Source organism: Spea bombifrons, chromosome 4 (genome assembly GCF_027358695.1).
Source record: "Spea bombifrons isolate aSpeBom1 chromosome 4, aSpeBom1.2.pri, whole genome shotgun sequence".
Taxonomy (NCBI): domain Eukaryota; kingdom Metazoa; phylum Chordata; class Amphibia; order Anura; family Pelobatidae; genus Spea; species Spea bombifrons.
Window position 1 is genome coordinate 25976727 of NC_071090.1, and position 27059 is coordinate 26003785.

The following is a 27059-nucleotide window of genomic DNA, read 5'->3' on the forward strand; positions in this document are numbered from 1 at the left end:
GTACTCGCAGACTTGGCATGATAGGAGTATGATTGCCCTATCTACCCCTTCTCACTCCCTTCTGCCCTATCTACCCCTTCTCACTCCCTTCTCCCTATCTACCCCCTTTCCCCTGCCTCACTCCCTTCTCCCTATCTACCCCCTCCTAACTATCTACCCTTTCCCTCTTTGAAGTTCACTTACCTTTCAGGAGTCCTGCGGTGGGGGTGCAAGGCCTCTGCCTCCCAGCTCTGCCACTGTATGGAACAGTATAGAGTGATGGGAGTTATGATGTACTTTTAGAGCATAATTAGATCATGAAAATGACATTGGAAATGGTACAGCATAACACCCATCACTCTCACACACTTACCAATCCACACATACACCAATCCACACTTATTCCAATCCACACGTATACCAATCCACACACATACCAATCCACATGTATACCAACCCACATGTATACCAACCCACACGTATACCAACCCACACGTATACACTAATCCACACATATATACCAATCCACACACACTAATCCACACGTATACCAATCCACACGTATACCAATCCACACGTATACCAATCCACACGTATACCAATCCACACGTACACTAATCCACACATATACCAATCCACACATATACCAATCCACACATATATACCAATTCTCACATATATACCAATCCACACACATATACACCAATCCACACATATACACCAATCCACACATATATACCAATCCACACATATATACCAATCCACACATATACTCATGCACACATATACCAATCCATACATACCAATCCACTCTCACTCTCACTGAATGCTTTCCTACCTTTCCTCTTTTCTCCTTACAGCTTCTTTTCCTCCTCTTCGCTCCTCTTCTTCAGTTCTTCTGTCCTCTCTGTCTTCTTCCGGGTCAGAGGGCACGGACAGCGGTGGGCGCGGCTTCAGTGCTGTGCACCGGGATCTGACAACAAACCCCGGCGCACAGCAGCTGTTGCCGCGCGGATCACAAGGGAGCGATATCGGAGGTCTTTAACAGACCTCCGGCTCCCTTGAGCGATTTTAAGCCGGGTTCAAGGGAGATCCTTGAACCGGCTTAAAATCACTCAAGGGAGCCGGAGGTCTGTTAAAGACCTCCGATACCGCTCCCTTGCGAGCCCGCTCCTCCAGCGGCAGACATTACTGTCCGTCTCTCGAGGGGTGCCGGGTGCCCCCCTGATGAGCGGCACCCGGTGCGGACCACCACCCCCGCGCTAGGTACGCTAGTGGCGGCAGCGGACCCCGCGGCGGCGCCCCCTGGAGTGTGGCGCCCTGTGCAGTCGCACAGGTCGCACACCCCAAAGGCCGGCCCTGCCTACAGTTGAATATGAATCCCATAAGAAATAAAAGAAATGTGTTTTACCTGCTGAGTCATGTTTTGTTAAAAATTGGTACATATATTGCCAATTCTCCAAGGGTATGCAAACTTTTGATCACAACTTTACATTCACAAGTGTATAAAACGTGCCTTTAAATAACATATTTAAAATTATTATTAGTTATTATTTCAACAAGAACAAGCCCCTAAGTCTATGTGTAAGCTAAAAGAATCCCTCATTTAGCAACTGGATCCTTTCACATCCTTCCATACCTTTTACTCTAGAGGAAAAGCATAGGCATAGTCTCAGTGAATGTGTCATATTCTCAGTGAATGTGTGTTAGTCTTAATCTTCACTGCTTTGTTGTAGCTTCAACTTTGCTGCTTTTGGCACTGAATTCAACATCTTGTCCTCATTTTCTTCACAATTGCACACAACATATACAAAACAGTTACTTGTAGTACAGTCAGCAGTAAATGGTTTTGACCTTGCACTCAAATCAAACAATTTGTCTAGTTGTTGTAATGTAGGACTCTAAATAGTCTTAAGGAGATCAACAGATTAGACGTGCACAAGGTGATAAAAATTCTTGTGATCACAATTGACAGAAGAACAATGTAGTATAGGGAATAAGAAAAGCATGTTAATACATATATTTTCCTCCTGCTAACCTAACAAAACAATTATGACTCTTGTAAAATCTTACTCTACAACCTAAATTGTCACTTGACATATGTAACGCACCTTACAAATGAGATCATTCATACCTGGAATAAAATCTCTCAAAGTCCTTATCTGAATTTTATATTTTTTTACTGTATGGAAACTGCAAACAAGCATTATATAACACACCAATTTGCATTATAGACAAGGTAAGCTCTTCTCTGTACCTAATATATTTACTTTCTAGCAATGTTATTAGTCAGGGCTGCCATCAATGGGGTACGACCAGTAGTGCTGTCTGCAGGAAAGAGATACCCCTGTGGGCCCCTAGTGCCAGCTTCCCCAACCCCCCTGAATAACCTGTAATGGTACTAAGGCTAAGGTAAGCGGTAAACTCCCAGAGGCAAAAAAAAAGTATAGGATAACAAAAACTTTAAAAAAAATGTGTTCAGTTATACAAAAAGGCCTTTTCAGGAAGAAGTAATGGGTTAATAACTTAAAGTTGTTTTGCAGCAATGTAAATAAATCATGCCTTGAAAGTTTATGCTAACAATGCCAACAAGTGACTCAACTTTTGTGATTACTTACAAGCCCTCTGTCTGTATAAAAGCAGTGTTGGAAAAGACTCTTACTACACCCTTTTAAGTAATATGTGGACAGTATTGTATTGCAGGAAGTAGTGCATCGCTCTCAAAATGGCAAAAGAAAAGCAATTAACCCCTTCATGACAATTGACGGTCCGGGCATGCCACCTGAAAACAAAGGGTTAACGACAAATGATCTACGTTTGCTTTCTCCACCAAAACGGTGTTGCTGTAATACCTTGACGTCGAAGCATTCAGCAACACCGCTATCGGCATCAGGGGCCATGTCTGGCCCCTCCCCAAGGCTTCAACCTCCGCCATACACAGTATCAAGGATCGCCTCCTAAACTTCAATGGTGTCACTGAAATGCTCCAGAGAGCCACTCACAACCACCACTGCGAGTGATGTTGCCACTCTCCAGACCCTCTTGAGAAATCTGGCTCCCCTTGCAGGATTGAATACAGTTACTGCATTCAACCATGCAAGTCAATGGAGCCCAGCTTTCTAATAACAATATGATTAGTAAAATAATAATAAGTTGCAAAAAAATGTAAAAAAAAAATAGTAAATAGTAAAAATATTTTTATAAGCAAGTCCTAAAATTAGTGCTTTAGCTTAAAACAATTCTCGCATGAAAAGAGTTACAATACTGGCATATTAAATGCCCATGGGGTGTCTACTTTAAAAAAAAAAAAAAAAAAGAATTGATGGGGTAAATTGAATTGGCCAGGTTCAACAAGGTCCGAATTAACACAGGGGGAAGGATAACCCCACACGTCTAATTTCCAATTTTAAAAATGCACACGTCCCAAATGTAGCCTTTTGGCCCCCAAAAACCCATGCATGTGGGGTATCACTGTTCTCAGGAGATGTAGCTGAACACATATTGTGACAGTGACATATACCAGGAGCTGTAAATTCATACCTAAAGTACGTGTGTGGGGAAAATTACACACACAAAATTACTACTCCAAACTTTGAAAAAAAGTGGTAAAATGTGTGCATGCAAAGAGTTAAAAGACCAGGCATTTGAAATACCCTGGGGTGTCTAGTTTTAAAAAAGATATGATTTTATAGGGCACACTAAAATGGCCAAGCTCAAAGATGTACCAAATAGGGCATGAGCAGTGGATCACCAAATGTCAAAGTTTAACATACATCTTAGTTCAATATCCATCTTGGAACTATCTCCCGTGAAACAACACGATTTTGCACATATATTTGTGTGCAATTCCATCCTATACGTGGAATCTACACCTATTTGTTGCTGCTACCATTATAATGTCTAATCAGTAGTAATCTGGAAGTAAAGAATCTGCTTTTATTGGGATGAGCATGTTTAAATCAGTTTAATCAGAGTGCAACATACATTCTATAAAACATTTTTTGTTGGTCAGAACATACTACACTATTGTTTTTCATTTTAATTTGCATAACTGCCCCCTTGTGTTTTTTCTAAGCTCCAAACATAAATCAGGTTTTATCCTCATGTTTGAAAGAATTTATTGATAGAATCTAAAATCCATCACTCAAAAAACTACAACTAGTATTATTATTATTTATTGTTTTACACAGTGCCATCATATGCTGTAGTACTAAACAATGGGTAGACAGGACATAACAAGTAGTATATAACATAACAATTTGACTTACAGAAACAACAAGCTCAAACAAGCTTACTGTCTAGAGAATATAATACAATTCACTGAAAGTAAGTCCCTCGGACTACAGCTCTCGAAAAAACAAACAAAAAAAAACTTGTGGATAGTTCTGCTGTATTTGATGGTGCTATAGAAATCAATAACTAAAATAAATAATGTGGCCAGCTGTGACTGACCACAGTGATTGTACTCCAGCAGTAGCCCTATACAGACTGGTTGCTCAAGTCTGGTTTGCATTACTAAAATTACTTTTAGACTGTAAACTCCTTTGAGTAGGGCAGTCAGGGACCTGGGTCCATACAGACGACTGTAATGACCCAGAGCCCCCAATGATGGTATTCAGGAGATATTGCTCAGTAGCGGAGTCGGACGGGGCCTGGTGCTGCGTAACCACACTCCCCCGACTGTTGAGTAGCCACATACCAGGGCCCTGACATAGCTGCGGATATGGTGATATCCTACAGGCACCCTGGAGCAGGCATTAAGATATCTCTAAAGAGAAATGTGCAGGATGCTGCGGGCTGGGAGTAGGGAAGCTAAGCAGAGTAACAGCAGAAACATAGCAAGCAAGGGGGCGGAGCAAGGAACAGAGAGACAGAGCAAGAAACATAGCCATACAAGACATACATGATACAGGACACAACAAAGGACAGGGAACAAGGCAAGGAACACAAGGGATGGAGTGAGGAGCCGAGATCCTCAGACGCATCTCCTTTAAGCAAGGATAGGATATCTTAACTAAGACATGGGGAGAGGAAAGAGGAACCCAGATCCTCAGATGATTCAGGGAAAAGAGGGCAAAGGTACATAAAATACAGACACACAAATATACAGAAACTAGGACTGTATGAAAACAATTGGAGATTCAGTCACATCATTTGGCCATAGTATGCTTAGCCCACCACTAGGCCAAAGTACTCCAATATTCTGTGGGTCCTAGCATTAAACTCTGCCTACTGAATACTAATAGACTGAAACTAAACATTAAATCTAAACACAAAACAGAGATAAAGACATACCTAGAGACTGCTGACTGAGACAAACAAAACAAACGGGTGGAGCACACCTTATAAAGGAAACACAGGAGGACTGAAACAAAGTATCAGACAGGGGAACTGTAGCGAGACAGGGGAAACTAGAGATAAGCAGCTCCGCAGCCTGAATGGGGTCTGACAAGGGCCCCCTTCACCAAGTCAAATTGTTATGTTATGCACTACATGTCTACCCATTGTACAGCTCTGCGGAATATGATGGTGCTCTATAAATCAATAAATAACAACGAAGCATGCCATCACTGCACTTAATTATGACAGTACTGTCAGTACTGACCTAAAATAGCCTACGATCACTTTTTTTTGTCATGCTTTTCATCTGCCTGGCCTTAATCCACAGTAATCCTCTTTTTTTATTAGAGAATGTCATATGCAGTTATATCTGCAGTGCCATCTACACAGAATTTTAGGGTACAATTGTGTAAGGTAATGATTTGTAGTACATTGTGACTAATTTTGGAATCAATTAATAGTTTAAACAAATCAAAGCATGGAGTCCTCTTATTCTGCTGTATTTAACACTTTAACTTTATTCTGTGGTGGGATCATCATTCCTAGTGATTATTTAATCAAGTTAAACTTTACCTTGTTCAGAATTTTGCCATGAATCGTTAATTGTTAGATGGAAATATTCTTAAAAGTTTCTGTTTTTGTTATTACTCCTTCAATAAAACAAATAAAGGACAGATCTGTTAAGGTTTGGATTAGGATTCATTTAGGACACCAATCCTGTGCAGTATAAATTCTTTAAAGAAGCATCCACAAAAGAGAACAATTAATGGTTATCAAATGATACATGATAGTGTATTAGTGTTGCTTAAATACACTTTTGAAGAAATATTTCATACCTTCCCAAATCCTCCCTTTTTTGACAGCATTCATTTTGAATGAAGGAAGTGAGGTCGGGACAGGGGAGTGAATAGTAAAGAATTTATCACAAAATGCACAAGTAAAAAAAAAGGTATCAGCAATTTTTGCTTGAGGGAAATTAAGGCTTAGCTGTGAAGCGTATTAAAAAACCTCAGATACTCCAATTCACTTACGGCACATTGTTTCTGATACAAAGCACATACTGCTAGGTTTTTCAGGAGGAGCGGAATTTAGAGTGGCCAGGATTTGGGTACGTATGATGGCCAAGATATAGTTAGCAAGTATTACTGGTGTAGAGATACTCTCTTTATGACAAGAAAGAGCGGCAGCATTCTTATTCTTGGTGCTGGAGAGGTAGGAGACAACATAGTTGAACCTGTCCTGGTAAGGTTTATCCTGTAATACATTAACCATTTCAGTAGCCCTTCTCTGAACTTTCTCCAACATTTCTATATCCTTCTGGAGATACGGTCTCCAGTACTGTACACAATACTCCAAGTGAGGTCTCACCAGTGATCCGTGCCACGGCATGAGCACTTCCCTCTTTCTACTGCTAATACCTCTTGCTATACAATCAATCATTCTGCTAGAATTTTCTGCTGCTCTACTGCATTGTCTACGTACCTTTAAATCCTCAGAAATAATTACCCCTAAATCCCTTTCCTCGCATCGAGGTTAGGACAGTATCAAATATTCTATATTCTGTCCTTGGGTTTTTATGCCCTGGATGCATTATTTTAAATTTATCCACATTAAATACCAGTTGCCACAGCTCTGACCATTTTTCAAGTTTACCTAAATCATTTGCAATTTGGCATCTCGCTCCAGGAACATCAGCCCTGTTGCAAATGTATGTATCATCAGCAAAAAGACATACATTTCCATCAAGACCTTCTGCAATATCACTAATAAAAATATTAAAGAGAATGGGTCAGAGTACAGATCCCTGAGGTACCCCACTGACAAACACAGGCACACACATAGAGTCAAACACACATACCTGGTGCTGGCTGCAGCTTACTCTGAGTTGGTGTGAAGGAGGGACTCAGCCTATCAGGAGAGGTTTCTGAACTCTCAGGCAATCAGGAGAATTGAGAAGTCCTTCACTCAGACTCCTCATTCCGGGACAATGAGGATTGAGGCTACCCAGGACCCGGAATTTAGTTGCCCGACTCCTCCCTACTGCCTTTTTTGCGAATGGGCTCAACATTTGCTAATCCAATCCCCTTGGAAGACTCCCGTTACCAATTATTTGTTATATAAATCAGTTAACGGTTTTGCTAGTACACCACCAAGCTCTCTTAATAACTTGGGGTGTATCCCATCAGGCCCCATTGACTTATTTGTCTTTACCTTAAACAACTGAAGTAGAACATCTGCCTCGATAAACTCACATATTTCAAATTACTCAGTCTTTTTTTCCGAACTGAGGTCCCATTCCCTCATTTTCCGTTGTAAAAACTGAACCAAAATTCTTCTGCATACATTCCTTCTTTTGTTTTTAATCTAACTAATCTGTGTTTTACTTTCCTTTTCTCATCTTTATATCTAAAAAAAATGTTTTAGCTCCCTTTTTTACTGACAGGGCAATTCTCTCTTCTGCGTGTGATTTGGCAGCTCTTATAACTTTCTTTGCTTTGCTTCATTCTGCCAAATTTTATAGATCTGTCTATCTTCAGATCTTATAAAATTACCTTACCTCCAAGGAGGTGCTCTGCCTATACTAATTTCTCTGGGAGGGGGGAAGTGTGGCAGCAGATGAACAGGGAGCAAGTGTGGCAAGGGCTGCAGGTGAGCAAGAGACAAATGTGACAAAATGCTGAAGGGCAGCAGGGGCTTCAAGTGAGCAGGTGGGGCAAGTGTGGCAGCCGGTCAACACAAGAGCAAATGTGGCAAGGGGCAGCAGGGGCAAGTATGGCAAAGGGCTGCAGGTGAGTAGAGGGAAAGTGTGGCAAGGGGCTGCAGGTGAGCAGAGTGGCAAGTGTGACAAGGGGCTACAGGTCAGCTGAGGGGTAAATGTGGCAAGGGGCAGCAGGCTTCCTAGGAGCACATCAGGTCTACAAAATAGATAACATCAGGAAAAAATGGGGTTACTTAAATTACAGCTGATTTAGATATTTTTTTCCCAAACTTTGTTATTTTTTGGCCTTACATTTTCAATTCTATAGCTATTTTTAAGTTGCTTTTATTTATTTGACTGTTGCAAGCATGTAACATGTTTCCAGGGACACACATGTTCCACGTGGTGCAGAAATAGCATGCCACATGTAGCCCGACAGTATGTAGGATGCATACACACCAATTCATTAATCAGGGTGGAGATGTCATAGGACTTGCCATGATTAATGGATTGGATAGTCTGTTTCATATGCATTGTACATACTGCTGTGTAGCTGTGTGAGTTAGAAACAAGGGATTTCTAGTGCAATCTTTTTTGTTGTTGCTATTACTGGACATATTTGAATAGGAGTAGACTTATCAATTGTCTGATATGTTATTATTGCTGTATTGGTTATTCGCTTCTGTTATCTCACTTGCTCAAAATAATAAACTTTATTTTTTTATTTTATTTTTTAATACTTTTTTTTTATATTTTTTTACACATTTTGCTGGTACTGGATGGTTCATCTAGTGACATCACTGCATAATTATTTTTAAATGTTAGCACATTTTTTTTTCCATTTTTTTTTATTTTTTGAATATTTTACTACTCACATTGTGATTAGAAAGCTGGGCTCCATTGACTTGCATGGTTGAATGCAGTACCTGTATTCAACCTGCAAGTGGAGCCAGAGTTCTCTAGAGGGTCTGGAGACCATCTAGCGGACTTTTAAAACTTGATTGTTTTTTTTTACAGGGTGGCCGCCATCTTGCTGATGGCGAAGATCACCGGCAGCTGCGGCTGTGACCGCTCTCCGGAGCGGTCACAGCCCATCCAGAGGTAAGTGTTTGGTGTCGCTGGATGCCTCCTGATCGAGGCATTCGTTGAGGCATTCGTTGATCGTTGATCGCCTCCTAAACGCTTTTAAAACGGGCGTCCTCCGCCATACAATGTATGGCGGCTGTTGACGCCCCGGGGAGGGGCCAGACATGGCCCCCGATGCCGATCTCGGCCTTGCTGAATGCCTCGACATCGAGGCATTACAGTAACGCCGTTTAAGCGAAGAAAGTGATCGTTCATCACTTTCTAAGCTTATTTAATTTTTTGACAGTTCAGGACCGTCAAAGGTAATTTAGTGACCGTTATGTCATGACGGTCCTGAACCGGCAAAGGTCATTAAGGGGTTAAACAACACAATGTAACGCAAAGTCAATCACACTTCTGTGAAATCACACTGTCCACTCAGGAAGCAACACTGATGGACAATCAATTTCACATGCTGTTGTGCAAATGGAACAGACAAGAGGTGGAAATTATAGGCAATTAGCAAGACACCCCCAATAAAGGAGTGGTTCTGCAGGTGGTGACCACAGACCACTTCTCAGTTCCTATGCTTCCTGGCTGCTGTTTTGGTCACTTTTGAATGCTGGTGGTGCTTTCACTCTAGTGGTAGCATGAGACAGAGTCTACAATCCACACAAATGGCTCAGGTAGTGCAGCTCATCCAGGATGGCACATCAATGCGAGCTGTGGCAAGAAGGTTTGCTGTGTCTGTCAGCGTAGTGTCCAGAGCATGGAGGCGCTACCAGGAGACAGGCGGAGGCCGTAGGAGGGCAACGACCCAGCAGCAGGACCGCTACCTCCGCCTTTGTGCAAGGAGGAGCAGGAGGAGCACTGCCAGAGCCCTGCAAAATGGCCTCCAGCAGGCCACAAATGTGCATGTGTCCACTCAAACGGTCAGAAACAGACTCCATGAGGGTGGTATGAGGGCCCTACGTCCACAGGTGGGAGTTGTGCTTACAGCCTAACACCGTGCAGGACGTTTGGCATTTGCCAGTGAACACCAGGATTGACATATTCGCCACTGGCGCCCTGTGCTCTTCACAGATGAAAGCAGGTTCACACTGAGCACATGTGACAGAGCCTGGAGACGCCGTGGAGAACATTCTGCTGCCTGCAACATCCTCCAGCATGACTGGTTTGGCAGTGGGTCAGTAATGGTGTGGGGTGGCATTTCTTTGGGGGGCCACACAGCCTTCCATGTGCTTGCTAGAATTAGCCTGACTGCCATTCGGTACGGAGATGAGATACTCTGACCCCTTGTGAGACCATATGCTGGTGTGGTTGGCCCTGGGTTCCTCCTAATGCAAGACAATGCTAGACCTCATGTGGCTGGAGTGTGTCAGCAGTTCCTGCAAGAGGAAGGCATTGATGCTATGGACTGGCCCGCCCGTTCCCCAGACCTGAATCCGATTGAGCACATCTGGGACATCATGTCTCGCTCCATCCACCAATGCCACGTTGCACCACAGACTGTCCAGGAGTTGGCGGATGCTTTAGTCCAGGTCTGGGAGGACATCACTCAGGAGACCATCCGCAACCTCATCAGGAGCATGCCCAGGCGTTGTAGGGAGGTCATATGGGCACGTGGAGGCCACACACACTACTGAGCCTCATTGTGACTTGTTTTAAGGACATTACATCAAAGTTGGATTAGCCTGTAGTGTGGTTTTCCATTTTGATTTTGAGTGTGACTCCATATCCAGACCTCCATGGGCTGATACATTTGATTTCCATTGAGAATTTTTGTGTGATTTTATTGTCAGCACATTCAACTATGTAAAGAGGAACGTATGTCATACGATTAGTTCATTCATTCAGATCTACGATGTGTAATCTTAGTGTTCCCTTTATTATTTTTTTTTTTTTTTTTTTTTTATTTTATTTAAATATTTTATACTTTATGTTCTCAGATTTAGAATACATCGGTAGGGTATTACAATGTCAAAAAAAAAGAAAAAAGGAAAAAGAAATACATTCTTGAATGGAATTATAAGCAATTAAACACTTATTCAAAACGAACAATGCATCCATTCATTATTATGTTCCGTTCTACCGTAAGATATATGATTATTTAAGAATTTTATAAACAGAAAACAGTAGACTGCTACCCGAACCGAATAAAAGAAAAAAAAAAGCAGAGAATAAATTACAGCATATTATCTAATATAAGCTGTAACTGTGGCAAGTAGTTGCCAATCACAACACCACCCATAACATTCATCCAACAGGCAGTCATACATGGGAGACAATGAGAAGCATCTAGGAGCTAGCTATTAATCATAAAGTAGATCATAGTGCAGTATAGTATAACGTCCGCCCAGGGGAAAAAAAAAAGGAAAAAAAAAAAAAAAAAAGCAAGGGAAGTAAAGAAATTAAACCTCAGGTAGAGAATTTCAAATATTTTCTGGATCAGTGTCTCGAAAGTGTTTCCAGGGTAGCCAGATATTATCGAATTTAGAAAGCTTGTTGATTTTAATATAGTATCCTCTTTCCATTAAGTACTGATGATTAGTTTGATTAATAACTGATCCCCAGTCAAATAGGCCTGCCTGTCTCCAGTTTCTAGCAATGCATATTTTTGCGGCCATAAGTACATGGATAATTAAAATTCTATGATTTAAATGGTATTTCTCAAGTCCCAAATGGAAAAGAAACATCTGTGGGTCTAGTTGGTCCTGAAAGTGGAGAAGTGAGCCAAGTAGTTGCAAGAGGTTATATCTCAAGTTTAGTAGTTGCGGGCACTCCCACCAGATATGGGCAAATGTGCCCATGTGGGAGAGACACCGCCAACATCTGTTTGAATGTGTACTACTGATTTTATTGAGTCTAGTTGGAACCAGGTACCATCTATAAATTATCTTAATATAAATCTCTATTAAATTTATTGAGTGAACGTGCTTTCTTATGAGAACCAAGGCCTGACGCCATTGATCCAAGGAAAACTCGAAACCTAGCTCACTTTCCCACTTCAGGATTGGTGGATCTTTCTCATCTTTTTGCATAATTAATAAAAGTTTAGTTGAACTTGAGATTTGTTTCTTTTTTTTGTGAGTTGTTAGCCAATGTTCTACTTCCGGATTCCTATCGATTCCCACCTGATTAATAAGATTTTTAATCCTCAAAAAAGAGAATAATTCAGATGGTGGTAGAGAAAAAGATTTGCATATCTGGGGAAAGGGCACAATGGTATCTTGGTTTAACAAGTTACCAATGCAGGAAATACCGCATCCTTGCCATCTGGTCAGATCTATATCTCTAATAAAATAACGAATAGCCTCGATTGGAGTAGAGGGCATAAGAGATCTTTTTATCCCCATACTTCGTTTGAGTTTAAGCAATGTTTTAAGTGTGTCATATATTATGGGATTCAAGATTTTTATATCTTTCAATCGAAGTGTGTCAGCCCAAAAGAGAAGATATAGTTCCTCGTGGCCCATGTCTGATTCCTCTATATATAACCATCTTGGGGAATTATTAGATTTTTTATCCCAAGCCAAATAATGGGTCAACATTGTAGCATCATGAAGTTTGTTAATACTCGGGTAGGATATTCCCCCTTTATTTGGTTTCTTAGTTAAAATGTTATTTGTTATCCTTGGTCTTTTCTGCTGCCAAATAAAATGGTCGATGGTTTGCTGAATACATTTCAAGATAGAGGTGTGAACTCTCAAAGGGATTGTTCTAAAAAAATAGAGAATTTTAGGAATTAAGTATCCGTTTATTAAATGAGTTCGGCCAAGCCAAGAGATTTCTAGATTTTTCCACCTTGAGAGCTGTGCTTTTATTTTATCAATTAGATTTTTGTAATTACAATTAATAAGCAAAGGAAGTTCTTTTGTAATATAGATTCCGAGATAGTCTATAATTTGGGAATTCCAATCGAGTGAACACAGAGACCCAAGCTCAGTTATTTCGTCTTGCGTAAAACAAGTCGTGATGAGTTGCGTTTTGCCAAGATTAATTTTGTAGTTAGAAATTAAACCATATTTATCTAATATTTTAAAAAGTGCAGGAAGAGAAGAATCTAAGTTCGTCATTGACAGAATAACGTCATCTGCATAAAGAGAGATTTTAAAAGACTCTGAGTTAATTTGTATGCCAAATATATCGGACGATTGTCTCACTAATTCCGCAAGAGGCTCTATACTAAGGATATAAAGTAAAGGGGCTAGTGGGCATCCTTGGCGGGTTCCGTTCCTTATAGGGAACCAATCTGAGTCCAGTAAGTGACCGACCACTTTAGCAGTTGGATTAGTGTAGAGGTTCATGATGTAATTTTTGAATGTTCCTACGATACCATATTTTATGAGCACCGCTTCTAAGTATCTCCAGTTAACCCGGTCAAAAGCTTTTTCGGCGTCAAGCGCCAAAAAAGCAGACTTAATTCGAAGAGAATTAGCCTTATGTATAAGGTTTAAAATCTTACGGGTATTGTCCGTAGGACTTCTGCCTTCCACAAATCCTGTCTGATCCTTATTAATGATATGTGGTATCACTTGTTTTAGTCTCTGAGCTAAAATTTTAGAATAAATCTTGATATCTAAATTGATTAGAGAGATAGGTCTATAGTTAAGTGTTGAGCTTGGGTCCTTGCCTTCCTTGGGGATTGGGATTATTGCCGCTTGAAGAAGTTCTGCCGGTAGTTGTGCCTTTAAAGAAAAAGAGGAAAATACTCGCAGTAATAGCGGGGCAATCATATGCTGTAGTGATGTATAAAAAAGAGAAGAAAATCCGTCTGGGCCAGGAGCCTTGCCTAATTTCATTTCTTTTATAGACTTATTAATTTCTAATAATGAAAAAGGTTGGTTTAGAAATTGTGTTTGTGAATTCGAAATTTTTGGAAGCTTTAAATTCTGTAAAAATTTGTTTATTTCCAGGTCCGACTGTGAGACCTCAGGAAGATTATATAAGGTTTTATAATAATTAGCAAAAGCGTTAGATATAGCTTTAGGGGTAAGAAAATGATTATTTCCAACTATAATTTTTTTTATAGTTTCAGTTTTTTGTTTAGCTTTAAGTTTGTTAGATAATATTTTTCCTACCCTATTGCTAGAATAGTACCATTTCTGGCATAATTGTAAAAGCATCCAATTAATTTTTTCCTGTTCTTTAGTTACAATTTCCTTTCTAATAAATTTTATCTGATGAAGCAAGGGAAGGTCCATGTTATTTTTATTAATTCTCTCTAACTCGGCTAATTTTATGTGAAGTTCTGTCAACGTAGAGCCCCTCCGTTTCTTCTCTCTAGTGCCTATTCTTATCAAAACGCCTCTCATGTATGCCTTAAAAGCGCACCAAAGAGTAGGATCTGATACTTCCCCATTGTCATTTGTCTGACAAAATTGTTTAACCTCCTGTAACAATTCATCTGAAATTGTTGTGTTTCTAAGTAAGGATTCGTTTAGTCTCCATTTATTTCTTATTTTATAGTCGGGATTGTTAGTTATATCTAAGAAAACTGGCGCATGGTCCGACCAAGTAATATTTCCTATCTTGGAGTCCTTCACCATTTTCAGAGAATTTGCTTTTGTCAAAAAAAAGTCAATTCGCGAGTACGTTTGATGCATGTTTGAAAAAAAGGTGTAATCTCTCTCTAATGGGTGAATAGTACGCCAGCAATCAAACAAAGAATTTCTTAATAAAAAATCTTGAATCCCATAAGATGTATTTGTATGTTTTTTAGTGTGATGCTTAAAATGACTACGGTCTAACTTGGGATCCTGAACAGAATTGAAATCCCCACCTAGTAAGAGGGTCCCTATCTGAAGGGAGTCTATTTTAGTAATAAGATTGTCCAAGAAACGAACCGAAATCCTGTTTGGGGCATAGACATTAACTAGTGTAAACGTAATGTCGTTAATTTTAACTATTAATATCAGGAAGCGTCCATTGGGGTCTGCCTCCTCATATATAAGGTCTATTTTAAGTTGTTTCGAAAAAATTATTGCCACTCCCCTTTTCTTTTTTACACCTATTAAATTGGCCGCATAAATATAGGGGTATTTTTTAAATTTCCATAAGGAGGTAGGTGGTTTAATCCAGTGAGTTTCTTGGATAAAAGCAAGATCAATATTATTATCTTGTAACGATTTAAATAAAGCACTTCTTTTTTGCGGAGAATTCAGTCCCTGGGCGTTTAGGGTAAAGACCCTAATGGTCATAGAAAGTGGTATGTTGCCCCTGATGTTTCTCTCCTCCCTCTTTCATATTTCAATTTTACAAAACAATCATCACATACATTCATCTTCTCTAGAGTTCAAGCGAACTAATTATGTTGCTGACTCTAAAAGTTCCTGTTTCCACCACAGGAGTTATGTAGGGAGGAAGGGAGAGAGAGGAGGTAATTAAATATTAAAAAGAAAAAAATAAATAAATAAATAAATAAAATAAAAAAAATAAATAAATAAATAAAAAAAAAAAATTGGTCTACCTAAATTCAGACTATATAAACAAGTAAAGCATAATATTCAAGTTACATCATAGCATCTCCTCAGTATAACAATCTGAATGCACATAGGGTCCGGTCAAGACTTAATATTCAGATTGTATCGTGAAGCACCTCACAGTGTGCCATTCAAAGAGCTCAATACATATCATACAGATTCTTAATGACGTGCTAAGTTCACGCTATGTAAACAAATCAAAGCGTGATATTCAAATTGCATCATAGCATCACCACAATATAACATTCTAGATGAACACATGGTCAAGTCAGGACATAATATTCAGATTATATCATACCACATCTCACAGTATGCCATTCAGTATGGACAACCCCTTGAGCTATGTATTCAATAGTAATAGTAGAAGAAAAAAAAAAAAATATATATATATATATGAAAAAATCACGCATATCGAGAACTAACCAGATTCGTAAGTTTCAACATAATATGTTCCGAATCGTCTCTAAGTATAGCTTTTGGGACCCCTTTAATCTGCCCAAAATTAACTAATTTCTATCAATATATTCTGTGCTGGGGACGATCACCCATATACGATTGTACAAGAGTAAGATCCTACTACTGTCTTACAGAAGCTCATAGTGGGATGGTTAGATCCAAACTGTATACTCAAGTTATACTAAAGAAAGAGTATATATATAGATATTAAAAAAAAAAAAAAAAAAAAAGAATTTAACAATAATATGTGTGACAAAATATGCCTGGTGGCCTGTATCTAAACAGATCAAAGCTTAGTGTTGTATTTTTCAGTTTAAGTAATAACAGGCAGTCAGGTACTTAATGCATCGATGCTTAGAAAAATCACATATTAATACGTTTGTAACGATGAATAAGTTCGAAATATCCCATAACTCCTCAACTCAGCGTAATGTAGGTATACCAATATTCTAGAAGGAAGAGAGGACTCATAGAATAACAGACAGTTAAAAGTGTAAAAAAAAAAAAAAAAAAAAAAAAAAAAAAAAAAATTATTATTATGTAAGTATAAATATAAATATGTGTTAACTAAGTGAAGTGAAAAACTAGTTAAAATTATGTAAAAAATGTGTAATAAAAAAATAAAAATATATATATAATAATAATTAAGTGTCATGAATTATATGAAATAAGAGATGAGTGTGGGTGTGGAAGTTTATAAGTGTATATTTGTTGCTCCCCTTATAAGTTTAAAAAAAAAAAAAAAAAAAAAAAAAAAAAAATCTTTAAATGTAATATAATATATATATATATCATAGTGAGACGTTAGATAATTACCTATTTAGTTAAATGTGTGTAAAAAATAAATGAAGTGTAAAAAATCATTTGAACTTTCACAATCGTGTATTATGTGAGAAACAAGACATGTATAGATATATAGAAAAGAAGAGAAAAAAAAAAAAAAAGGATTATAAGTGAGTCCCTTACTCAGATATAAAGACTCAGGGTCTAAATTGTGAGGTATAAAGATTATAAAAATTAGTTGAGAATGTTAAGAGTTAAGTAGATAAAACAAACAAAACAAACAAAAAAAAAAAAAAAAAAAAAAAATAATAAAAAAAAAATAAAAAAAAAAAATGAAAAGTTAAATGCTCTCTGTTTAGCTTTCTAATAATCCCCAGTGGAGCATCTTTTCTCTGAGGGAAGCCGGATCCTTGAGTTGGTATACATTATCTTCATAATAAATATTTAATGCTATTGGAAATCCCCATCTGTAGCGTATTGATTTTTTCCTAAGAATTTGTGTGAGTTCTTGGAAGGATTTCCTAGCAGTTCTTGTCGCTTGAGAGAGATCTTGAAAAACTTGAATTTCTTTAAATTGATCCATTCTTGGTTTATCTTTTCTGAGTTCCTGTGTGATGCGATTTTTAAGATAGAAGCTTGAAAACCTTACAATAACATCTGCTGGATAGGAGGCTTCTTGGGCTTGGGCTTTAGGTTTGCGCAGCCTATGGAATCGTTCGAATGGGTGTAGGCCCAATTCCTCTGATGAAATAAAGGTCAAAAAAAATTTTTGCAAAAAGTGTTCCAGAGCCTGATTTTGTAATGCATCCGGAATGCCTCTTAGCCTCATATTTTTTCTTCGAGACCTGTCTTCTATATCTGAAATTTTTACTTCAAGTTCCTTTTATGTTATGTAAAGTTTTGTTATCATCTTGTAAGCTTGTAATGATTTTGTCATGCTTCACTAGGACTTCAGCAGCTTGAGAGACCTCGGTTCTGATCTGGGCAAGGTTATCCACCAGATCCTGTTTAATTTTTTTATAGAACCCCTCCATCAAGTCTCTAATAAAATCCTGTGAAATCTGCTGCTGTGTCTCAGTGTGGGGGGGAATAGGTGCGTCTGAATGTGTTAGCTCCATATTACTTACAGGCGCTGTATCCTTCAGTTCGCCTGATAATGAACGTCTATGGTCAGTAGAGTATGGAAGTAATTTGGGAGAGCAAAAAATATTTATTGGTTTGCTCCTTTCTAGTTTCTCTTTTTTTTTGTCTTTATCCTTTTTGGGAGGCATTTTCTTTAGGATAGATTATTCAACAAAAAAACAAAAAAAAAAAAAAAAAAAAGAAAAAAATATATATATATATAATATAGTGTATAGGCTGCTACTTAAATAAATCTGCGAGTCAAAAGTCCTCACGTGTCCTTATTTTAAGGCTTAAGTTTGTGTAGAATATATTTGTATTTGAGTTTATATTTGAGTTTCCAAAATAACTTATTTATGAGCACAAAACTTGAGATTCATAGGCATTAACAGCTTTAAGGAGGAAGAACTAAAGCTCACCACAGCGTGTCAAATCAAGACTGGTCTGATAAGCCTTCTGTAAAAAGAGAGTTTGTTCTCTCCTCCGGAAGCTCTTCAGGCAGAGCGAACATTCCACAAGATTCTGTGGATATTCCCCGAGCAGTTTGGCCGCTTCAGTTCAGGTGTCGTAAAGTGGTTAGGCTACACGTTTCAGGAGCCTTACCCGGTCTCGTATGACAGCTTGCAATTTACAGCTTATGCTTGTGATGCAGCCGCTCGTTCGCTGTTCCGGCTCAGTAATGCTCAGCAATGCCGGCGGAGGATGGGAGCTTCAAACTTCGGAGACTTCAAAGACGCGGGGAAGCTGTTGAAGTTACAGCCGGCGTCCTCCTCCTCCTCCTCCTCTCCCCCCTCCCTACTCACACCAAGACGCGTGGACGTCCGTGCGTCACGTCATCACGTTGGGGAGGAAATATCCCCTTTATTATTTTAAGCAGTGTATATATATGTGTTTTTTCAGTGGTATGATTTAATGGTGAAAAATATTAATGCCCCCTCCCAGTTTTGACTGTGGTATCTTATGTGCCCCCCCTATATATTGTTTCTAGAGTCGCCACTGCAAAGGGAGCCTGTAATCACACTTCTATCATGCCCAGGTTCTAGAATGTGCTGGCTGCCTGGGCATGATAGGAGTGTGATTGCTATTAGACATTATATATATATATATATATATATATATACTATCGTTATTGATTTTATTTTTTGGTGTGTTAACCATTTTTATTAAAAGTAACACACCAAAATTGGACAAAAAATGCATTGATATATATATGATTGTTAACAGCAATCACACTACTATCATGCCCAGGCATACCTAGATTCCAGCATTGTACTGGCTGACTTTGCATGATAGGAGTGTGATTACTGCTAACAATGATATAAGTAATATTGTTATTGAAATCACACTCCCATCATACCCAGGTTCCAGCATGTACTGGTTGCCTGGGCATGATAGCAGTGGGATTGCTGTTAACAATATATATATATATATATATATATATATATATATATATATATATATATATATATATTGTTATTGCATTTTGTTTGTCCCATTTTGGTGTGTTACTTACTTTTAATGTGTGGTTATTTTTATTTTTTAAGGGGGGGGTCATTTTTGGTTTCGGTTCGGTTTCGGACAAGTGACTCTTGAATTGTCGGTTTCGGTCCAGAATTTTCATTTCGGTGAAGCCTTCTACCACGGTTTTCCATCACGTTTACCCACCATAACTTTTGTTATTGTATATATATATATATATATATAGATATAGATATATTTATAATTCATGTATTAACCTCAAGTGTTAAGGTCTTAGACTTGCAGCCACGTACATATAATATTCAGAAGCTAAAGAACAGCAGAAAAATATGCCAAGAATAGCAAAAATCCATAAAGCACTTCAATAATCTACTGCCAATGCTGCATGCAAAGTAACCACTCAAGATGCTGACACAAGCAAAGCCAATGGATGCAGACGTTATTCAACAATGTTTTTAACCCTTGTTGTGCCTGTCAGCCTGTACCTCCGTTGGGCTTTCAATCACCTTTCTTAAAACTAAAAGACTATAGAACATAGTCTGTACAAAATACTAAACATTAATTGGCTTATTTCATATATACGTGACACATCAGTATTTTATAGTACAAAGAAATAATGACATAAGGTAAAATGACATACAATGCGTTTGTCTCCTGTGTTCTATGTAGGTTCAACAACGAGTGCGTTTATCACCTGAACTGCAGTACAAACTACATATTTCCATATATGAGTGACCCTATTTGACCTATTTCAATCACATACGATTTAAAGGAACATTAATTCTAAATAGCTCAGAACAATAAATACACCTCTCCTCTAAACACTATTAGTTAAGATGTAAGTAGGTGTGCTGGAATCCCAAAACAATGTATGAACTGTGAGGCTAGGTTGTGATGTAAACAACATTTTAGATTGAGTGTCTTCCGAATACATATTAGGTATAAAAAAAATGGCCACAATGCAAAAGTGTAAAAGTAGTCTTATTCCATGGCAACCAATGAACATATCCTGCTGATTGAATAATTACATTGGTTGTTATGGGGGTAAAAATTGGACCTGACAAATTTTGACAATTGATTGGCCTACGTAAGACAGGCTGAGCCCCTTCTAGTTTCCACATAACTTTGTGGAGTATAATATTTTGTTTCTATGTCTAATCCAAGCAGCTAGTACAGTCGTAAAAATTGCAAGGTATATGACCTGCTTTTTTAATTTAAATTCTGCCCTTAATCATACCCAGTCTCTGTGGAGGATAGGATACAAATGATTAGGAGACCACAACCACTCCTGCTTAAACAAAACTATTATCAATATGTGAGCGGAATAAACCTTTAAACCTTTCTAAAAAAAATTAAATATTAAATCCCAGGCACCACATTAAATTCTAGTGTAACTGTTAAGTAGACACACACTTGACAAATAAATATTAAAAGAAGAGTGGGTTCAATAATCCCCTTAATGGTTATACTAAATGAAAACCCCCATCAATATGGAGTTGCAGCATGTGCAATATGCAGGCTTTTTCAACAAGGCCCTGGGGTATACAGGCATGGAGTAAAACTGCATTTTTGCACCGTCGACAATTCATTTATAGGGATGGACTATTTGCAAGCTTACTATACATATATTAAATGTATCACATTCAATTTATTTATGTAACACCAGCACTTTACATTACATTACTTTACATTTACATTACATTTGTTTATAAAGCGCCGGCAGATTCTGCAGCGCTGTTACAGTCAGCAGAAAAATGTCACATACAAAAACACATACAATAACAAACTGATACAAAAGGCGACGAGGGCCCTGCTCTTGCGAGCTTACAATCTAGCCGGTGGTTGAGGGGGAAGTGAGACAATAGGAGGGGGCTGCTTGGATGGGGATAAGTTGATCTGGTTCCGATGGTGTTGTAGCCGCTTTCTGCAATGGTACCTGGTATGTCGGTTCCCTCCTGTTTAACTCCAGTGTAAATCTTACATAGCCACTTATAAGGAGGCCACTTGGGGAGACGCCACAGCAGCTACATTTCCAAGCAGCTGTTACAAATGTGGTAAAATGAAATTACTTAACAAAAACAATTTATAGATTTTAATTTACAAATGTATTGTTTAGTAAATCACAAACCTTAGATTCATTTAATGCATGGGTTCTGCATAGATTACTAGATAATAAAGCCTAAGGTACTATGGACACAGTAGATGGGATGATAATTCTTACATGTCAAAAATCTCTTTGTAATTACACTGAATCTTTTTAATTAACACTGAAAACATTTTATTGACCATATAAAATGTTGGAGTTTTTTGCTGTGAAAAAATATACCAAGTGACTTTTTGTTTTGTAAACTGAAACTGTTTACCTGCATATTTAAATATGTATAAATCTTAAAATCAAATATTGTGTTATATGCTTGCATCTAAGAAACATTTCTCATATCTGCTAAATATCTGCTAAACTTTTCTCAACTAAAAAGCATCTTCCACCTCTAATATTGCAACACCAGTCTGATTGGTATTTTTCTGTCTTGACCCTCTCTACTGTAATTTAAAATGCTGCTGTTAGCCTTATTTTCCTTACAAAACACTCTTCTTCTGCTAACTCACTTTGTGAAGCCCTTCATTGGCTCCCTATATTGTATGTAAGATACATACAAAGCACTCCAAGATACTGTTCCCCTATACATTTCTTCTCTCATGACAAAATAATGCCTTTCTCAAGCCTTCTTGATCCTCCCATTGACTAAGGCTATCCTTCTTCGTTATCGCCTCTTCTTTGTACCGCTTACAAAACCTGACTTATACCTACAGGACTCACTTCCATCTAACCTTCAGCTTTCACCCTCCCAATTCCACAAACCTCCAAATCCACTTCTTCATAAAAGTGTAAAATCTTTTCAGCTAAAACCAGTTCTATGGTTTTATTTCTTCCTAGACCCCATCCCCACTAGAATTAGTGTCTATTTTACCTGATGTATCGAATTGTCTTAGTCTGTCAATATTTTGTCATACCCTTTAAATGTATGCACTGCGAATTGTTACTGATATATATATATATATATATATATATATACCATATTTGCTCAATTATAAGACAACCCTGATTATAAGACATGTAAGCTATTTTAAGAAAAACTACGATTGAAAAAATGTTTTTGTTTTTATTTCCTTTTATTTGCCACTCTGCCCTAGTTATGCACAACTGCCCCCAGATTTGCCTAAAACCCCTTATATGCCACTCTGCCCACCAGAAATGCTTTATATCCCCCTATATGCCACGCTTAACCCCCCTATGCCACTATTTATTTTTGCTATAACTTGCCATTCGCTACAAACTTGACATTATTATAATACTGAAAGAGGTTGGTGAAATAATTCTGTTTCATAAGCAAGGCTTAAGACTTTAAGAAAGTTTGAAGTAGTTATGAATGAAGTTGAGATTTGTTATTACACAACAATAAGCCCTTACACTATTTTCTGGGTCAAGAAGACAAATTATGTTCTGCTTTCTGGGAACAGTAAGCCACCATAAAATAAATTGGGGATAAATCACAAATGACCTTAAGATGTCTAGGATAAAGTCAAAATGTAAAAAATAAATAGAAGAAAATATGGCAAATTTCTCTACTGAAAACCAAGCTATACCGTTAACCCAAGTAAAAAAATATAGTAGTAAATATAGCCCTGCTTTAGGCCCTATACAAATTGTAGCCATATACTGTGCGTATATGATGTTGTAACCTGGTTAATGTAAATTACAAGGGCAAAATAAATGGCAAAATATCATGCAGATATTGCTTGACAGCATGTGCCTAGTAATATGACATTACTTATTAATATACTTGATATAGCAAGTAATATGTGCTAGATAATGACATCTAACAACAAGGAATCTCCCTTACTCTGCTTAAACACTGTACTGCTCTGCAGAATCTGTAGACTATAAAAATAAAAGATGATGATGATAATTTACAAATATTCCAAATAATTTATTTTTTTTTCTTATACCTAACATTATGTGGTCTAATGACTTCTTTATTGGCTGATTATTTCATAAATAAGTTTGACTTTTATACCTGCACAAATAGGTGCCAATTTCACAATAATCTTAATAATTAAACAGCAGTGTCCCTGTGCATATGTAAATTGTGTGTATATATAATGTATTTATGTTTATAAATAAGACATAATAGTAGACAATAGTAGATAAGATTAAATATCAAATATAGATAAGGAGACAACCTGCCACATAACCTTATGTTAAAACAATAATTACAAAAGTTTGGATCTGGATTAAAGAGCTAAGCCTCAAACAGATTTAGTGCTGCGCATCCCTTCTCTTGCAGAGCAGAAAATGCTCAGTGATGCAGTTTCAAACAGCACCAGTGTAACGTGACACATGCTTTTAGGGTATTCGCATGAGAATACAAGGTTTGCAAAGGCTTCATGAATCCCGTGCACACATCGATAAAATACTATGGTTTGTGCTCTTGCCTACAAGACAGAAAAAATGATTGTAAAAAAAAATATATATATATATATACACACACACATATATATATACACACATATATATATATATATATACACACACATATATATATATACACATATATATATATATATATACACACATATATATAATCAGCACATATACGAATATCAGAATCTGAACATGAACCTGCAGTATACCAGCTCTGCAATCTTACAATAACCACCGACATCACCTTGCAGTCTGCCCATTCCAACATATAAAATATATAGATTTAATACTAGGACACTGAAGATGAAGGGTTCAGGTGCCTGGAGGTGAAGCATTTACTTACCCATCAGCAACCAGATAGAGCCTCCAGACACTATAAGGAATGTAAGCATGTCTCCTTGTGCTGGCTGCAACATGGACCACTCTAGAGAAAGGGGGGCAGCTAAAGCACCGCAGCGGAGTCACTGCAGTCAGCAGCAGGCGTGATCACAAACGCACATTAGTTGATCCCTTTGGTAGCATGCAGTAGGGCAGTATTTTTAGCTTCCTTTCTACTGGGACCTCCTGCTTTCTTAAAGCAGATGATGATGCATCCCCTTGCAATGGCCACTCCTGCTGCAGTGAAAGCACCAGCATGTGTCTTGTTCACGGATTTAACCTCTTCTGGCTTCTCTTCCCTGCTACTTGCAAGTAAAGTGGAGGCTCAGGGGGCTTAAGTCAAAAGAATTAACCTTAAACGCAGTGGTCCTGTTACCCCCAAGAGGAAGTGATGAGGAACTAAAAAAAACTTGTACCTCCAATTCTCAATAAAATGTGTTTAGTGGTTATGCCTTTTAACTCGTAAATGATTGTCTATTGTATGTCTAAATGAGAATGTAAATCAAGTAAAAGCTTAATAAGTTACTGCATGGATGTAATACCAAGGTGGCTTCAGAAAAAATGGCTGCTCCCAGCAACTTGCTTTGATAATTTAACTAATATTCATATATATCATAATATTTCAATTGTAAATATAAAATTATGGTTATTGAGTGTGATTAGGAAGCAATGGCATCTGTTCACTAGAGGTATATCACTATATACTGTTTCAATGGACTGTTATGCTGTTATGTGCCTGCCATCTCCATAAACAAATATTAGCAGTCATACTGAAGTAACCTTAAACATTGTACTCACATAGGATGCCACCTTTGCCTCAAGTCTATTGTAAGTGCTACAGTGTCATTGTGAAGTAGAAACATCTGCTCTGGACATAGGTCCATACCTTTCATCTTTACACAAGAAAAGAGATCCATGAGTCATCCTTACTCACTGACACAAGGAACGTAAGGGATGGAAATGCCCCGGCTCTTATTTTGGGGTACAGACTGTTGTACTTCAGATAAGATGATTATAGTGCAATAGTACGTGTTTCAGTTGTTTAAAAACTTGTTCCTGAGTACTTCAAGAGAGTTGCCTGTAAACACTTCTAACCAAACCTCTAGACAACTTAAAAATAAGTTTTATTATCTTGACTGCTTAGACCCATAGCAAGAGGCCAAAGAAAGAAAGAACCCAAACACCCCATCCCCCAAATAACCCATGAGAAATAAAAACACTGGACACCACTGTGTGGGCTAGGGCATTTGGCCACAGCTTTTATTAAACATGCATATACACATTCCCCAGGCCAGCAGAACAACCAAACCTTTTACCATGAAAAACAACCTGCCAGCTGCTGAGCGCTAGGCCCAACAGGCAGTTAAACAACCACCAATTAACCAAGAGTCCCAGCCCTGCCAGTGCCATAAGCCACCCGCAGGACACGGCTGCCCAAGCCCGCTATGGGCAAAATGATCAATGTTATCTGATGTTATCAGGGGACCCAGACCGCCACCATGACCCGGACCAAAGACCACTTAAGGCCGGGAAGCGCCCCCCCCTCCCACGGCCAGCGCCCTTTCAATGCACGATTGAAGACCCAGATAAAAAAGGTCAAGGCCAATAGGATTTAAATGAACTCCATCACTACACATAAAATTCCGGTTATCACCCTCCAACTCCCTTTGGGGAACCACCACACCACCTATACGAACAACAAATTTTGATACAGCTTGATTCATTTTTCTACGACACCTCTCCAATGCCTTTAGCTTAGGATCATTAGTCCACACTAGATGAGAAAGGATCTCAGACCAGACTAGCTTAATACCAGGAAAAAAAGCACAACATCTGGCCAAGTCCTCTTTGATCCTATAAATCAAGGAAATGCTCCTAACCCGACCAATGTCATTTCCGCCCACGTGAATGACTAAAATAATAGATGTTGGAACAAAACAACGAAGACCCCGTAAACCACGCCAACGGATCCAAACCTTGTCAAACGAGAAACCCCAAATTCCTGCCGTAAACACGCGACTCTGCCCTCCGAGCTGCCCAGTAAATATAAGAATGTCCGATGATCCACACCAATCTCAGAGGGCCTACAAAAAAGGCACAACAATTTACAGCAACAACTGGGGGCAAATATATAGCCTAAAACAATTAGACAAAAAACAAAAACTGTCTGCGCTTCTTACCCTAATAAAGTTGGCAACAAATATATAAACATAATATAAATGAGAGGTTTTGGTTATATGAATTGGCCAAAGCATAATTAAGCTCACCCGCCACGTCAAGGCACACTCTCAATAGGGTGAGAACCTACTCTCACCTCCTACATAGTGGGCACACAAAGCAGTTTATACTGCTACCAAAACCTTATTAATGTGTTGGGGGAGGTGCAATTAAACCTCCTCCCTATGTGCAAACAGGGAAAAGAAAAAATGTCGGTGCGCTAAGCTGGTCACAGGCTTAAATAATACAATGTACAGTTTGCACATATTTGAGGTTGTTGGCTCCTCACTAGTCTGGTTGCAGCTTGCTGTCCATGGGTTAATAGGGAGGAGGTTTAATTGCACCTCCCCCAACACATTAATAAGGTTTTGGTAGCAGTATAAACTGCTTTGTGTGCCCACTATGTAGGAGGTGAGAGTAGGTTCTCACCCTATTGAGAGTGTGCCTTGACGTGGCGGGTGAGCTTAATTATGCTTTGGCCAATTCATATAACCAAAACCTCCTATTTATATTATGTTTATATATTTGTTACCAACTTTATTAGGGTAAGAAGCGCAGACAGTTTTTGTTTCTTGTA

The 27059-nt window shown here is 38.3% G+C and overlaps 2 protein-coding genes across 3 annotated transcripts in view; one reads left to right on the forward strand and one right to left on the reverse strand.

Annotated features, from left to right (window-relative positions):
- ACSL6 (acyl-CoA synthetase long chain family member 6) overlaps positions 1-24344 on the reverse strand; it is a 147562-nt gene extending 123218 nt beyond the window's left edge. For both annotated transcript variants that reach the window (XM_053461941.1, XM_053461942.1), the window contains exon 1: positions 24231-24344. In XM_053461941.1, coding sequence (XP_053317916.1) covers positions 24231-24303 — 73 coding nt within the window. In that variant the 5' untranslated portion in view covers positions 24304-24344. The remainder of the gene's footprint in view (positions 1-24230) is intronic.
- The window catches only part of IRF1 (interferon regulatory factor 1), a 218281-nt gene that overhangs the window by 78307 nt on the left and 112915 nt on the right, over positions 1-27059 (forward strand). The gene's annotated exons all lie outside the window — the stretch shown is intronic.